The sequence below is a fragment of the Schistocerca nitens genome, chromosome 4 (genome assembly GCF_023898315.1).
Source record: "Schistocerca nitens isolate TAMUIC-IGC-003100 chromosome 4, iqSchNite1.1, whole genome shotgun sequence".
NCBI lineage: Eukaryota > Metazoa > Arthropoda > Insecta > Orthoptera > Acrididae > Schistocerca > Schistocerca nitens.
The window spans coordinates 869,460,095-869,477,402 of record NC_064617.1 but is presented as its reverse complement, the minus strand read 5'-3'; the positions used below and the strand labels follow the sequence as shown (position 1 = coordinate 869,477,402).

The 17,308-nt window shown below is 40.2% G+C and overlaps 1 protein-coding gene across 1 annotated transcript in view; it reads right to left on the bottom strand.

The window, feature by feature from the left end:
• Positions 1–17,308, bottom strand: part of LOC126253348 (U3 small nucleolar RNA-associated protein 6 homolog) — a 130,004-nt gene that overhangs the window by 29,981 nt on the left and 82,715 nt on the right. Inside the window, exon 8 of the mRNA XM_049954618.1 lies at positions 15,198–15,393. Coding sequence (XP_049810575.1) covers positions 15,198–15,393 — 196 coding nt within the window. The remainder of the gene's footprint in view (positions 1–15,197; positions 15,394–17,308) is intronic.

Sequence of the window (17,308 nt, the reverse complement as noted above, 5' to 3'; positions counted from 1 at the left end):
AAATTGTAAATAGCCTTTCGCTCCCTGTATTTTACCCCTGCCACCTTCAGAATTTGAAAGAGTATTCCAGTCAACATTGTCAAAGGCTTTCTCCAACTCTACAAATGCTAGAAATGTAGGTTTGCCTTTTTCTTAATATATTTTCTAAGATAAGTCTTAAGGTCAGTATTGCCTTACGTGTTCCAATATTTCTACAGAATCCAAACTAACCTTCCCAGAGGTCGGCGTCTACCAGTTTTTCCATTCGTCTGTAAAGAATTCGCATTAGTATTTTGCAGCCATGACTTATTAAACTGACAGTTCGGTAATTTTCACATCTGTCAACACCCGCTTTCTTTGGGATTGGAATTATTATATTCTTCTTGAAGTCTGAGGGTATTTTGCCTGCCTCATATATCTTGCTCACCAGATGGTAGAGTTTTGTCAGGACTGGCTCTCCCAAGGCAGTCAGTAGTTCTAGTGGAATGTTGTCTACTCCCGGGGCCTTGTTTCGGCTCAGGTCTTTCAATGCTCTGTCAAACTCTTCACGCAGTATCGCATCTCCCATTTCATCTTCATTTACATGCTCTTCCATTTCCATAATATTGTCCTCAAGTACATCGCCCTTGTATAGACCCTCTATATACTCCTTCCACCTTTCTGCTTTCCCTTCTTTGCTTAGAACTGGTTTTCCATCTGAGCTCTTGATGTTCATACAAGTGGTCTCTTTTCTCCAAAGGTCTCTTCAATTTTCCTTTAGGCACTATTCTGTACAATATCAAAATTTCGTCTTTCTCATTTGCAGGCTGGAGATAACAATGTTTCAGCACTAGTACTATCTACAGTTAATAGAGGATAATATGACCATTCTATTTTACTGCCAAATGCAGATGACACTGAAACTGGCGTTTTGCAATTAAGAGCAATTTTCACTACTGGATACACGGTGTGTCTACAGTAATTTAACCGTATGTACCTCTGCATTTTCAGGCCCTGTATTACAATGACTTTTCAGTTTGTGCACCCATAACAAAACAAACTGAACTGATGGAAACTTGTTACCTTCCAGCATTCTTATTGCATCTTTGAATAGCTCTAAAAATATTACCAGTTCTTTCACAGTACCATTGTTGTAACCTGCAAGTTTTTCAGACACGTCTCTCTCCGGAAGTAGGTCCCCAATTCTGTCATACTGCCTTTACATACTGTAGAATTCTAACCAAGTTGTTCCACTTACTCTCCATTTCTTGCTTCAAACTTTCTATATCGAATTCACATCACCAGTTTTCTTCATGAAACAAACACTAGCAGCGTAAGTTGTGGGATAAACCACTCCAAGCCCATTTATCTAATAATCGTCATCCAACACGAGTTTCAGGACTGTGTTCAAAATGTGTAATGCATGCATAATGCTGAAAGTATTGCAATGCCTTCCATGTACTATTACCTTGGTCAGTGGTAAATGAAATCTTATTAAAACATGGGAATTTACTCCTAACAATGTGAATGTTTCCTCAATGTAATTCTTCATAAATTTACCAGTTTTTTTATTATAAGAAACGTGAATTGTCACCAGTAGCATATTTTGGAGTGCCTATTCTCGATAAGCAAAGTGCGCAGTACTAGATAGGTAACACATTTACCAATATGTATCAGTCCATATACATACACATTATACACATGATTATCTACAACTTGTACAGAAACCAAACTGCATTTCTAAGACTCCAATGACTTGAAAGAAAAGCAGTAATTGAGAAGGCAGAAGTAGAGAGGATTTAAAATGAAGACTGTCAACAGCAAGGAAAGTGTTTCTGAAAAAGAAAATTTTTTCGCATCAAATATAAATTTTAATGATTGGATAGTATTTTACAAAAGTATTTGTGTGGAACGTAGCCTTGTATGTAAGTGAAAACATGGACGATGAAGAGTTCTGTCAAGAAGACAATCGATGCCTTCAAAACTTAGTGATAAAGAAGAATGCTGAAGATAAAGATATGAAGATTGTGTAACTAAATAAGAGGAAATTACGACACAACTTGTCTAAAAAAGGGGACAGTTGACAGGATATATTATGAGGCATCAAGGAATTGTCAGTTTGGTAATGGAGGCTAAGTTGTAGAGAGAGACCAAGGCTTGCCAACGGTAAGCAGATTAGAATGGGTGTAGGATGCAGTAGTTATGTGAAGATGAAGAGGCCTACACAGGATAGACTACTGTGGAACACTGCATCAACACAAAGACGAATTATATTTATTGTTAATGCAGCCCAACAGCAAATAACACTTACCTTTCATTAGGTAGGTCAGTTGCATATTTATTGCCAGAATATTTGTTTAATATAGCAGTCAGCACATACACTTGTGATGTATTTGTGTATGTATGTCTATTACTCTCTGCAAACAGCCTTATGTTAAGGAAAAGTTAAAAAACTTGAAAGCAGTTTTCTTATGGCGACTGTCAGCAAATGATAAAGTTGAATTACTGTTTTGGTCACCCTTCCATTTGTAGCACTTTCCATAAGGCACATATTCCTTTGTGAAACAACAACCAATGATTGGTTACATATTATCCATGACTTTCGAATGCAGTGGCAGTTCTCCAACTACACAGAAATCATCGATGGCACATTTATCATAATGCAGTTGTACATATGCTGCCATACGTTTTTTGTGCAGTGGAGGCTTTTCTGCTGACTTCAAATACCATGCGACCATTCTCAGGCATATTAAAGAGTGCAGTAACGTGATATGAAACTATTTTTAGTTACTGTTTGTGTCGGAGAAAGCAGGTTAATCAAAAAATAAATACATCATTTTGGCAACCAAATATGGAATCTGCAATTCCATTATAATGCCTAAAGTGGTAACTGTCAAACCAATAATGACTGGTCCTTCATAACTACTTGCAAGACGGGGATCAATGAGACTTCATGGATATTGAAGACTATTCACATAATTTTCCAGTGGAATCTTCGCGGTATTTGTAGATTATGAAACAGTTCAAGTCCTTTTTTGTACGTGAATAAGTGATTACTTGCAGTTAATTGAGTATTTGGCTGGCATCTGCGTTTCCTTTCATGTGGTTGCACTATAACTTCACTTACGAGACATAAGCTGATTTTCACGTTAAAAACTTTTTTCTTCACAATTTTCATGTTCTTTGCATTAATTGGTGTGGAGAACAATTATTCTTCTGTCACAAGCTGCAGATATTTTACGAATAACTGATTTAAAGCCGGATTAAAACTGTGTGCCCGACCGAGACTTGAACTCGGGACCTTTGCCTTTCGCGGGCAAGTGCTCTACCATCTGAGCTACCGAAGATGTCTCAAAGTAAAAGATGAAACACATCTTGAGCAATTAAAGTATATTGCAGCATGATAAGCGTTTGTTACTTACAAAATGAAATAATCAATAGCTGCAGATACTTAGCAAATTACATAACAGCAAATTAGTTTCAGTTTAACTTCTGTAGATCAATATAGAATATTGTAAATATTAATATGTTCCATGTCACTGTAACTCTCATTTCAGATGTTATTAAATGCCATTTTAAAAAATCATCAATCCATTATGAGAAACTGTAGTTACTTTCACATCTCGATAGATAAATAAATTTTGCATGCTTATCATGCGATGAAATACATGACACTTTACGAGCTATCATTTTCAAAAAACCACATTTCGATTTCTTCAACCATTCATGAAATTTGGGGCTGATACAACCACATGATTTCCGACAAGCAAGGCAAAGTATTGGTCGCATCGTGAGCAACCCGCATGTGAACACCGCGCAGCCTGTCTGCCCTTGTCATTCAATATCTCAAGAAAGGTGATAGCTATTGTTCTGCTCTCAAATTTAAAAACAATTTCAGAATGTTGGCTAAATTTCTTATGCAGTAATGTATACCTAAAATGAACTATATGCTAAGTCCAGGCATGCATTTTTACCTCTGCACACTCAATAAAATTCGTGTAATTGTTTACATAAAAGTGAGACAGAAAGCAACCACTATGAATAACAAAAAGAAATTCAGTCCTTCATCGAGCAAAGGTATCGACCTGTAAGATGCAGAAGAATCAATTTTTTTCACCATATAGTTTCCTTGAAATTGGATAATAAGTACTTCGTGGCTGCCGTCGTGACCGCCCCAGCACTTCGGTGAAAGTTCGTGCAGCCAGGGGTTCCGTACCGGCCGTCACGCTCAGTGCATTCTGCGATTGGCGGAGTGGACATACAGCGTAGCAGGCGGCAGCGGTTTGACATGTGCAAATCATGACGTAGAGCTGCCTGTGTCGTGCCACTAAAGTGTTTTCATGGCAACCAAGGGCCTGCCGCATGGTTTTGCCAAAATGCAAATGCCACCGGAAGCCCTCAAAGGGCCAAGCCGGTTCCAACAGCATGGAATCCACAAAGAGAAAGTGAGTGAGCACCAATAAAATGAGTTTTCTGGAGAATGACATAGGCAGCCAAGTAAAAGGCAATAAGGGACTGCAACTCTGGGAGGTTATGGTAGTAGCCATTACAGTTCCACTGAATGATCATAAAGCAATATACAAATGGGTGGCAAAAGCGTTGGACCCAATCACGCCACTGTGTCACCATCCGTCACCAACAATGATGGGGTGACATCCATATACAAGATGTCAGACTGAGGTTGCGAGGGGGGTGATAGTAAGTACCTCCAGGGGGCACTGAGGGGTGGGGGCCTTGTCCTGGGACTTATGTTTCTTCTTCTCCTCTCCTGGAGGCTGAGGAGGGCAGAGCACAGAGGAAGAGTAGGCTTCTGCAAGATCTGGAACTGAAAGACAGCTGGTGACCTTGCGTACGGACTATACATCCCATGGCCAAGTTGTGCTAGCAGGCCTACGGATTAGGACACGATGGAGGAGAGGGGTCCTGCGAGGGAGTCTCATCAAGAAGGGGGGGCCACTTCTTTGGGTACGGTGGGGGATTAGCATCCGGAGGAGAGGATGTGGAGACCGCAGGGGTGGGGGAGAGGAGAGGGGGCAGGACTGGGTTAAGGAAGTGGTTGGCGAGGGAAAGGATGTAACAGTGGCAAAAGTAGAAGACATCAACACAAGGTGGAGTCTGTCACATTTTTGACATCCCTCAATGTACGATAGACGGCCCAGGAACTTATACTCCTGTATTTTCTTTCCTTTCTTGTAATTCTGGCAGTCTGACGAGCATAGAGTTAGGGCCATGACAATTTACACACATGGGTGGCAGAACACAGGGGCTTCCTCCATGGGGTGGGTGTCCAGTCACCACATAGAGCGTCTGCCGTACACTGGGAAGACGTGCCCAAAAAGCAAGCACAGAAAAGCACTTCATTGGGTGGCAGGACATATGGCTCCACATCACACCGGTAACACATAACTTTGACCTCCTCTGGGATGATATCTCCCTCAAAAGCCAGAATATTTCCTGCACATGTTGAACAAAATGAATGCGGCAGTGTTTGAGATCAGCTTAGAGTTCATCAGTTTGAAGGACGAGGTTCCCATGAAAAATCTCTCCCTGGACCATACTCAGAGACTGGGAAGGGGTAATAAGACACTGGGATGGCACCAAGACGATCAAAAGAATGAAGAGCTGCAGACTGGGAGGCAGCAGCAGCTTTGATCACCAGGGAGCCAAACCACATCTTACTGAGAGACTCCACTCCACCAAACTTGGCCTTGATATTCTAAAAAAAAAAGAGGCTTTGCAGAAGTGAAGGTTTCCCTCTCTGTCCTTATTCAGACCAGGTAGTGGGGAAAGTGTTTCATACCAAGCTGGCGAGCCTGGCCCTCCTCGCACGGTGAAGCCAGGGAAGAGAAGGCTGTAAGGTCATAAGAAGCACCATTCAATGATCTATTACCATTAAAAGAGATGACCATTTGAGAATGGCAAAATTTTTAGCCCTTTATGCTTCATGCACAAAGCATCTTCCCCGATACGGGGCCCCTCTGACCAGGGGCTATCCCCCCATGGGTTCCACACAACCAAAACAAGGCTTGTCTGGCATGGCAACCATTGCCAGGAGTTCCGATGCTCTGGGATGATAAGCAATGACTCCTTGGCATTTGTGGGGTGGCAACAGCTCAGGTATCAGAAATGTGATCCCTCTGTTGTCAGGGGGCTCAGCCAGATGGGTACAGTCTCGCTACATAGGCTGGCTACACTTGCTGGTGACCTAGTGGGGGGGCTACGGCGGGGGAGGAAGAGGGGAAAGGAAGGGGAGGAGAGGAATCCACGACATAGACGCTAGGGAGGGAGCTCTTTCCCAAATGGCTCACACCACAGACGGGACATTTAGAAGTGGAGGTCAAGCTCCAAAGGGTGGGCCAAAATTGCTTTAGGATGAAAGAGAGAAGGCAAGAGGAACAATACAGCATGGAATACATGAAGCCAGGTGGCTAGCCAGGTTGACATAGGTGATAAGAAAGAGAGTGGAAGGAGGGGGCAGCTGGGTAGGAGCAAGGATGGGGAGGAAGAGGCATTGGGAAAGAAATGCAGCCAGGGAAGGACGAATGGGCTGCAATAGTTCAGAGCCTTGTGTGCACCACGTATGAACTCACAAAAGAACCATGAGGCCCCTGGAGTGTATACTCCTTAGAGATCACTATTAGGTACAATGCAGCTGTGGAAAAGAAACAGAAAATGCCCTGAAGGATTATTGGTGTCAGGATTGCAACAAACTACCAATTTAAAAACTGGAGAGTGGATACTGGTAGACTCAATGGAACATCACTGATAGGGGTGACATGTTTACTCTCTTCTCAAGTAATTGGCGAGAGTTGAAAATACACAATAGCTAACATCATGCACCCTTCAGTATTGAGGCATATGCCTGCAAGTACTCAAGCAATCTGTCTATTCTGCAGATTTGCCTATGGACTTGGACACACTGGATATTGTTTCTGGACTTGATAGCACTCTTGTTCTTGCAACTCTTTATTTCACTTATATTGAACGACTCAAGCTCAGGCAGATAGATGTCTTTGTGGTATCATTCAACCCACAGATACCAAACGCCAGGTATCTATTCGTAATTCATAGGGTGGCACCAGACATTCTTAGTACCACAGCCAGAGGCAGTCACACACAACACGCAACTGCCAACTGATGGCCGCCCCACAGACACTCCCTCCTCAGCTTATGCAGGCAGTGCTGCTTCCGAAGTGGATAAGATCACCACCAGCTAGGATTGTGCACCCTTCAGTATTGTGAAAAATGCCTGCAAGTACTCAAGCCTCTCTGTCTGTTCTACAGTGGATTAAAGACTTTCTTTATGGACTTGGATGCACTGGGTATTATTACTGGACCTGCCAGGACTCGTGTACTTGCAGCCCTTGGAGTTAAGTAAATGATTTTCATCTGCCTGTTGTGTCTCTCATTCTCTGCTTTCTGCCTTTAGAACCTGTGAATCGCTACAGGATAAAAACCACATTGACACCAAGGCTGGTGCTCCATTTGACTGTTATTTGGCTGATCTGTGCATTTCTCAGACAGCAACACTACGACAAAAAAGATAGTGAGTGTTTCTTACAGATTCTTGGACAAACACTGTGCTTGCCCATCAAACTGCATTTATACTAACTTTTTTTGTGTATCAGAACATTCTGACCTTTCTATGATGCAAATCCAAACAAGTCTATTAATGTCACTCGCAACACCCTAAGCGGCGCCACAACATGCACCGCCTGTCTGTGTTAAACAGTTCTGGACATTCAACGCGTAGCAGGAAAACTGGTTTGAATACCATGCTAAGCTTGACATACGCTTCACTGCACATCATATTCAAGGTATGAACAGAAAACCCTACTTTTTGGCAACAGCAGGAGTCACAGTTTACAGACTGACATGGTAACCTTTACACACTGACTGCCCCAAAAGTGTAGGCTATGAGGACTTAATCACTGCAGTAGATAGGTACTTTGATGAACAAGTGAATGTGATAGCTGTTTGTTAAAAGTTTTTCGGATCATGTAGACAACTTTCCCAAACTTACAGACAACACGTAGCCAATTTACAAGGTCTGATGAGGCATTGTAATATTATGTGTTTAATGTGGTAGATTTTACAGTGATACAATGATTCAAGAGGCTATCACCCAGAATATCCCCAAGTCTAGAATCGGAAGAAAATATATTTAAGTATCCGGACCCAAGTTTGAAGCAAGTGTTAGAATTAATCGAGTCACAGGACTCGTATGATAGTGCTGCACTAGAATTTGACTTTCCTCACATTTTGTAGTGCAAAGTAGGGTCAATACCAAACAGGTCATGCACCCAGTTCATGCACTGTGTAATTCCAAATCACACACAGGGTAGCGCCGTAGACAACATCACTAGCATGCTAGGTAGATGGTGTGCGGCATTTAAATCTTGCCCTCAGTTATACACATCACACAAGTGGCAGGCGTGCCTCTGTTGTGACGCACAGTGTTTTCAGTGCGGCAAGCATGCATGTGTAAAATCAGAGTTTTTGCAAAAGTAAAAGTCACACAAGCAATCTGTTCCTTACTCCAAGAATCAGTCTATGAACATCAATGTTGTACCTTAAAAGCCTTGTAGTGCTAGTCACGGTGTAAAGTCAAGTGTGAAAATCAGTTGAAATAGTCTCAGAATTGTTCTCATGTTCAGCAACAAGCAAACAAACTTTGTCACTTTGGTGATTGCTAATTGCAATGTACACATGCTGTTAGATACGGGAGCTTCAGTGACTATTTTGAACAGACTCACATATGAACTAATGGGAAAGCCTAAATGGTACACGTCACAGACACACACTCAGCTTACAACAGCCAGTTTTTGATGTTTGCAGCCTGCCTGGCACTTTTTGCACTGTTACAAAGACAGTTTCATTCACAGAGTTGTGTTCAAAAGACAGTCAAAACCTTTTTGATGTTTATTCTTTGATCTTCTACAGCTCCACATTCAGTACACTGTACTGTCTGCAAATTTTTCTGTTCCTCAGCACACTATTCGAAAATTCTGTGCAGAAATCAGTAAAGCCTAGGCAGAACAAACAATTCTGAGGCTCATATTACAATGAAATAAAATGTGTGATTTTGATTTTATTCGGTAAGACACATCCCTCAGGCACCTAGAGATCAAGAGGCTGAACATTTGTTAACCTGGTAGGACATAGGCATAACCGCTCCAGTAGAGGCCTGTCAGTGGGAATCTCCTCTTGTACTCACCAGGAAACCATCTGGCCGATTTAAGATATTATGCTGATTTCAAGTCATCAGTGAATCCTCAAACAGTGATTGATTCATTTGTATTACCATGACCTGATGAACTGTTGGCTAAGCTAGAAGCCAGTTGCTTCTTTTCTAAAATAAATTTATGGGACACACATCAGCAGTCTACAGTGAACGAGCAATCTCAAATTTTTTTGTGGTCAACACCCACATGAGGTTATTCAAGTTTTTATTTTTGCCCTTCAGCTGTGCTTCAGTGTCTGTAATTGTTCAGCAATATCTTTAACAGCTGACTGCTACAATACCTTCATATATAAATTATTTAGATGCTGTGGTTTCAAGTCATGCTACTGAGGAATATCTTTCTAACCTGATAAGCTTATTCCACGTTCTCTCTGCTGCTGGTCTCTACTGCAACAAAGACAAGTGTTCATTTTTTTTTTTTTCCCCAGGCAACGATTGAGTACTTAGGCCATGTAATCAACACTCAGGGAATCCTCCCTTTGCAGTCTCTTTTCACTGCAATCCGTGACCCAGCACCTTGCAATGCAAGTGAATTTCAAGCAGCACTAGGAAAACTCATTTACTACATTTGTTTCATTCTAAACACAGTGCAAATCGCAGCTCCATTGCATAGATTACACAAGAAAAATGTTAATTTTGTGTGGACTTGGGAGTGTCAAACAACTTTTCAGCAAATTGAAGGAAGATTTGTTGAGCGACAGTTGTTTAATGTATTTTGATTCCATGCATTCAGTCATGATAGCGACCAACGCATCCTCGTATGGGATCAGTACAGTGCTTTCACACAGAGTTGGACCTATGAACAGATTGATTGCTTTTGCATCAAGCTCTTGGCCACAGTCCAGTGAAATTATTTCCAGGTACAAAAGGAAGTGCTAGCTATTAACTATGGTGTGACAAAATTCCACCAATATGTATATGGGAGAAAGTTTTACTTGGTAACAGACCCCAAGCCACCAATGTTGTCTTTCTTTCCTTTCAGACCATTCCCACCATGAACAGCATTGAAGCTGCAACACAGGTCTTTGATTCTGTCAAATTATCTGCACGAAATCATGTACAGACCGACAGCCAAACAGTCCAATGCAAACACCCTCTCTCATTTACCATCTGGAATGATACAGTGTTTGATGGATCTGAAGACTCTTGTTTCCATACTGATGAGCAAGACTATAAAACTCTCAATGGCTTCCCCCTCAATCATTGTTGTATTGTTCAAGCAGATCCCAACTGCAATGGGTCAAAATGAAATTTTATTATTTGAAGTGTTGTCATGGTAGTCTGTTTTGTTTTAACATATTGATGTAGTGGCCCCATTATAGACAAGAGATAAGATGTATTAAATTTGTGTTTGATGTTAGTATTATGTTGCTCATATGTGCCTTTTCAAACCATACGTTCTAGTGTACCAATGCTGACGTGGGGCCAAAATTCATATCCGAGTGACAAAGAAGCTATCTACAGTGCACACAAAGTGCAAGGAGTTTGAGCGGCAAAGACTACTTTGATAGCAGTCAGCCACGAGAAGTAGAGCTGAAGGCCATATAAAAATTGAGTGATTGTTAAAAGTAATAACATCACTCTACATCTGTTTGTTAAATGGTTCCTAAATGGTTTAACACGGGATTAAGTCAGTCGGGTTTGAGCTATTCTTGGGGAACAGTCAACATAGAAGAGCCTGGTTGATCTAAATAGTTCATGACATTTTTATTAATGTTCCAGTTCCATAAACTTATTTATGGTTTAGTGTTGCAATAATTATTTAGTGTAGGAATTTGCTACACTCTGACAGAATCTACAGTTCAATGTGGAGAGCTATAGAATATGCACACACTGAGAGAATTGTTCGGTATCTTATTGGTGTAAGAAAGTAATTTATTTTTGCTTTCAGTAATAGGAATTAAGAGATGATTGGTATATTGGTAGCACTAACAAATTTTGGAATGCAACAGTTTATTGGTTGTACAGGATTAATTTTGTCCACTCATTGACAATACCTTCGTTCAAAGGTTCATTACTAATTAGTCAGAAGCATTTGCTCATACACGTCAAGGCTTTACTACTACTTACCAGTTCTGTGTCTCTCTCTCTGTGTGTGTGTGTGTGTGTGTGTGTGTGTGTGTGTGTGTGTGTGTGTGTAGTAATGGCGGCACATAGGTTTCTAAAATCAAGTGTGATATAATGTTATCAGAAAGCAATTTCTAAACTGAAACCACAAGATATTCTAGTCAGTTCATTATTCTTAAAGACTGAAGATACACAGAGAAAAATTCTGAACGATTTATTTGGAAGAGAAGTAAATAAATGCATAGGAAAGACATTAATTTTATTACATAAAACAAAACAGAAACAATTTATAGCAAGAAAATATTATATTGCTGACTGAGCAACCAGTTTGTAACGTCCCTTAGCAAAAGACATATTTTGCAGTAAAGAGAAAATATCGTGCATCGTATTCTGTTATTGTATGGAATTATGTATTTTTTTTATTATTATTTATTTTAGATAATATCTGTGTCGGCGAGTACTGAAACCGCACAGACGATAAATGCCATACAAAGATGAAAAATGTCAATAGTATAAATAATACAGAATGAGCATTAATTTCTCTGTCTTCTTCTTGAAGTTACGGGAGTAAGATAGCCTGTGTCGCAGTTGTACACGCTAACGTAGTCTTCTTTTGTCATGGTGAATCAATGTACGCCATTACGTACTCATGTTTGAAAAAGTTATTTAAATATTATCCGTGCTGCAGAGCTGCGCTACGAATGAACAAGCCGCTGCCGCGGCGCATTCAAACTGCATTAAAAGAAATTGATCATACCGCAAAGAAGCGGGAAGGTAATAGTGAAATAAAATTATCCTTTTCAGCTTCCGGACTTGCAGAGCAGAGCAGCAGATTTTATGATGTGTTTTGCAGGTTGACGCGGGCTGCTGATAATATATTGCTAACAGTACAAAAGAGATAATTTACCTTCGTAACATAATAGGAATTTTGCTGTGCTTAGTTCTGGTCTGGCAAACCTTATAGTGAAAACGTATTTTTCTCCGACAATAGTCTCATGTTCTTGTGCTAGTCGTGGTAATTATTGGTGTTTTACGCTTAACAAAAATCCACTGCAAAATGTTGAACAATCTTTGCGAACTGTAACATCAGTATTTCATAACAAAGTAATTTTCATTTTCAATAACTATAAAGTAGGGAAGATATGTTGATTTTTATAGTGAGTTACAGTAACCAAAAATGTTCCTTTAATAGAAGGCCAGATACAGAACAATAAGAACCCAATATATTCTGTTTTGTTGAAAATTAATGATTATAAAGAAATTCTTAGCACAGCATTACTAAAAGGTATTTCGCGGCTCTTTTCGTATATGCGTTATTACGCGAGCAATAACAGCAAAAATAAAACCAATATTGTATAGATAACTAAAGCGTCACACATAGAAAGTGATCACTAGTTCTGGAATCAGTTGTAATAATTATTCTGATTCCAAGTGATTTTAACGCAAGCAATGATGATCCAAATGAATGAAATGTGGAGGTAGAGACACCTTCTGATTACCATTATTTAAGAAGGCATATTTATTAAAAAGATAGTTTAAATATGGAAATTTACTGAGACTCATAATATTTGTTATGACAACTGTAAATTTTGAGATTTATGTTGTGCTAATACCGCAGGTGCAGTGCACGTAGCCTTGTTAATCCGTATCATATGTATTGCAGGTGTACTACAGGGTATTCAAAAAGTCTCTCCGCAGTGCCGTATGATTGTTAGCTCCTCGTGCCATATGATTGTTTGCCTGCCTGGGTGTTTCAACGAAATGATCAATGCACAATGATACTGCAGTGATTTTCTGTACCCATTCATAGGAGAACTTGTGTTAAGTGAAATACTGAACAGTTATTTTCAACAAGATGGCATTTCAATGTCACTGCTTGCTGATGTTTTTGGTGATTGCATAATTTCACAGGGACTTTGGCCTCCACGATCGCCTGACCTAACACCACCTAACTTTTTCTTCTGGGGTGCAGCGAAAGCAACTGTCTATACAAACTGTCCAAAATCCATTGATGAATTGAAAACTGCAATATCCTCTTTCACTGCTTCTGTTACAGGAGAAATTTTACAGCTTGTGTTTGGAAACAAGATTAGACGAATTGAGTTGTGTATTCAACAACAGGGGGGACACTTTCAACATTTAATGTGAAAATTTGTAAGTAAAAATGAATATTCAATAAATTAATAACTTGTATTTTACTGAGTTTCATTTCGGTATATTCAGTGCGGCATATGGCAATCACAGCGAACAATCATACAGCACTGTGGAGAGACTTTTTGAACACCCCGTAGAAAGGAAGCAGGATACAGTGGTGAGGGTGAAAGTGAAGTGATTCATGTTGAAATTAGGCATGTGGGGCTCATCCCCCATGTCCTTTTTAACACTCATAACACCCTTACCTACAAAGCTACCAACCCGCAGGAAAAAAAAAAAAAAATAATAATCAGTGCTGTTCCCAAATGTAGAACAAGCTAGGAACTTTAGGTTACATAGCCATCAACATTATATTAGTGTTATAACAATAACAGCTACGGCATATCTTTAAAGTAAAATATGACTTAAACAAGTTGCATAACATCCCTGTCAGTAGTAAGAACAACCTGAGAAGGGCAGCACTGGCCCATGCCACACCCACAGGACTGCATAGCAGTGGAAATAGTCTTATAATGAAGGAAACCAGTTGTGGGTTTTATACTCTATATATATTCCACAGCCACAAACCTCAGAGACTACAGCTGTGGCCACAACCTTACCTCTTCCTACTTTTAAATCCTTCCCTGGAAGCAAATTGAAATACTGTTGTGAAACAGAGTAACTTTCCTAATGTTTCCATTCAAAAGTAACATTACCATATACATTACACATTACGTATTTTATTAAATGACATAGTAACAGGCTGCATAATACAGAGATAGAGCTATTATTATCCTAATTATTGCTGTGAATTCATATTACTCTGTAAATTTGATGTCATGATTGATTGTACACGACATTTTTGAAATAAAGAGTACATTTATCTCCTATTGATTAAATGTACAACATGTTGTACTATTCGTAGGATCTAGTTGGTAGAGCATAAAGTGCTTGCGGTACGTAGAGAATAAAGTAATTGAGGCCTCAAGCTCTGCTAGTCTTTGTCCCATACCTGTCTATCCTCTTACAAGCTCTCACTTGAGTCCTATACACACCTGCTGTCATGCCAGCACACCTGCATAGTCCTTTCCACCATGAGGTCATTACTGCTCCATCACCTCAACAGGACTAACTGCCAGGGGGTCCAGTTGCCAATAGATGGGCCGAGAGTCGAACTGAGGCCTTCTTAACCACTGAGCCACTGTGGCACCTACCAGCGGCAGACGCCTGGCTAGCGTTTGCTCCCTGGATGTCTACACCACATCACCCACCACGGCTGGGGCAGGCTGCTGCTGCTCTCCCCCCCCCCCCCCCCCCCCCCCACCACCACCACCTCGGTGTAGCCATACCAGTCTGCTGCAACAGCACCTTGCCCAGTGCTGTCAGGAATGTTTACCACACCAAGTCCCTCATGCTCAGACCACGTCAAGTGCCATGGCTACTGACAACTTCAAGGGAACACAAAGCTTTGCTGCCAAGGTCTGGGAGATCAACAACTGAGCATGCTACGCCACATGACGGCTTGGTCAGGCATATATCTGTTGCTCTAAACTTTTGTGACTATAAACAGTTTCCAAGGATGTCGTCTGTACCGCAGCAGCCACCTACTCCTCCAGCGGACTCCTGTAGCCTCTGTCAACCCAATGGATACACAATTGGAGACGCACAATGGGAAAATTGAAGGTGAAGCCAATGACCCAAAGAAGGCTTCTTCCACCCCCCCTGTAGTGGCCATTGCACCCTGTGTAGCTATAAAACATAATATAAAGAAGGGCATGACATACTGAGTACTCACCCACATAAGATAGTATTTTGTCTGCATTCTTCCAGCACTGTGTGCACCCTGGTAAGCATTACGCAGCATTTTCCGCTTGAAAGTCGGCAAAGGAGTCGCCTCCTGAGCAAGTTCCTGCATTGTTTCTATGTACAGAGACCACATACGCTCTGTTGGCAGTTGTTTTACGGCAGCATCATACACAGCGACACAACGTCTGCAAAGCAGTGGCAAATGATGTTTTATACAAACAATGATCTTGTACCAATTTAAACAATAAATGTGTGTGGGAACACACAAAAATGTGAACAGTGACTAAAAAGTATTTTTTCCAAGCAGTTAAAAACTTCATGTTCATCAATTTTGTGAAAATATTTTCGCTAAATTGTATGAAACTGGTAAGACTGTTACTTTGTTTATTTTTTATTTATTTCTTTCTTTAAATGAGTCATCAGGCTTTCAACTAGTTCGATGCAGGCACCATGAATTCCTCATGCGACACAAATATTCCAATCTCTGTCTTCTCCTACAATTTTTACCACCACAGCGACCTCTAGTATCATGGAAGTTACTCCCCGATGTCTTAACACATATCCTGCCCCCTTACTCTTGTCAGTGTTTTCCATATGTTCTTTTCTTTATTGACTATGCAGAGAACCTCCTCATTCCTTACCTTATCAGTGCCTTAATTTTCTACATTATTCTGCAGCACCACATCTCCAACACTTTGTTTCTCTTCTTTTCCTGTTTTCACCTTCTAACTGATGTCAACACAGGAGATTTGTTAAGTCAAAGGGACTGTAACACATACTGAAGCAACTGAGACAGTCAATTCCTTTCATATCTCCTGCAATTTTTCGGAAATTTAAAAAATTCAGCATTAATAAAACACTATGTCGTGCAGAAAGAGATTAAACATGATGCTATGTATTACATTCCAACATATAGTGGAGCTCCAGTCTTCTGCAAGCCATATTAGATTGCACGTACAATAACTGAATACTGCGAAACAAAAATACCCTTACACGACAATCCATAAAATTATTCCACTGCCTAAATCAGTGGACCAGTTCTTCGCAAATGGTTGCAAAACAAGACAGTCATTGTTGAGTTTGTGCTGATTATCACCATTTACACGTGTACACTCCCACACATCTAAGCAATTTCATGGACTGATAAAGTCAACTTAATCCTTCATGGCAAGAAAATATTTTCAAGTACAGACCACTTAAAAACCCATTTCCAAAATCTGTCTAAGGAAGAAGACATGTAGAAAATGGCAGTTATCACTCTATTAGGCCTATATGAATTTAATTTCATGCCATTTGGATTAATGAATGCACCAAGCACTTTTCAAACATTTATTAAGAAAGTACAGCACGGATTAGATTTCTGTTTTGCTTACATAGATAGGACCCTGATTGCATTTAGTATTTTGAAAGAAGAACACTTACAACATCTAAACACACTTTTCGAACATCTTTATAATCAGGCTTGAAGAGAGAAACAACCATTGTAAAGACACTCTGTCCAGAAATTGCGCAACAATTGCGAGCATTTCTTAGCACACTTAACTTCTATTGTCACCATAAAGAACATGCTGCACAAAAGCAAGATCTTCTGAAGGAAAATAAGAAGAATGACAAAACAAAAATCAACTGGACCTTCGAGACAACAGAACAGTTTGAGAAAAGCAAGGAAAATCTAGCCCAAGCCACACTGATAACTTTCCCAAGTTTTTTTTTTTTTTTTTTTTTTTTTTTTTTTTTTTTGCGGACGCATCAACTTCACAGCAAGAAGAATATTACAACAGAAACATATGGAATTTGAAAGTTCGGTGGTTTATTTTGAGACAAGTTTTCTTTAGTCCAGAAGTACTTCTCAATTTAAGACAGCATTTCTAGGTATTTATATATAATGTAATTGGATAGATAAAAAATCTACTCACCAAGTGTCGGCAGGAGAACACACATATAAAGTTAATAAAGTTTGCAAGCTTTCGGAGCCAGTGGCTCCTCCTCCTGGCAGAAGGATTGACAGGGAACAAATGGTGCCAAAGGAAAAGGACTGCTAAGATTTAGGGAAAGGGAGAGTCCAAAAGTTGCCCAGAACCCTGGGTCAAGGGAGACTTA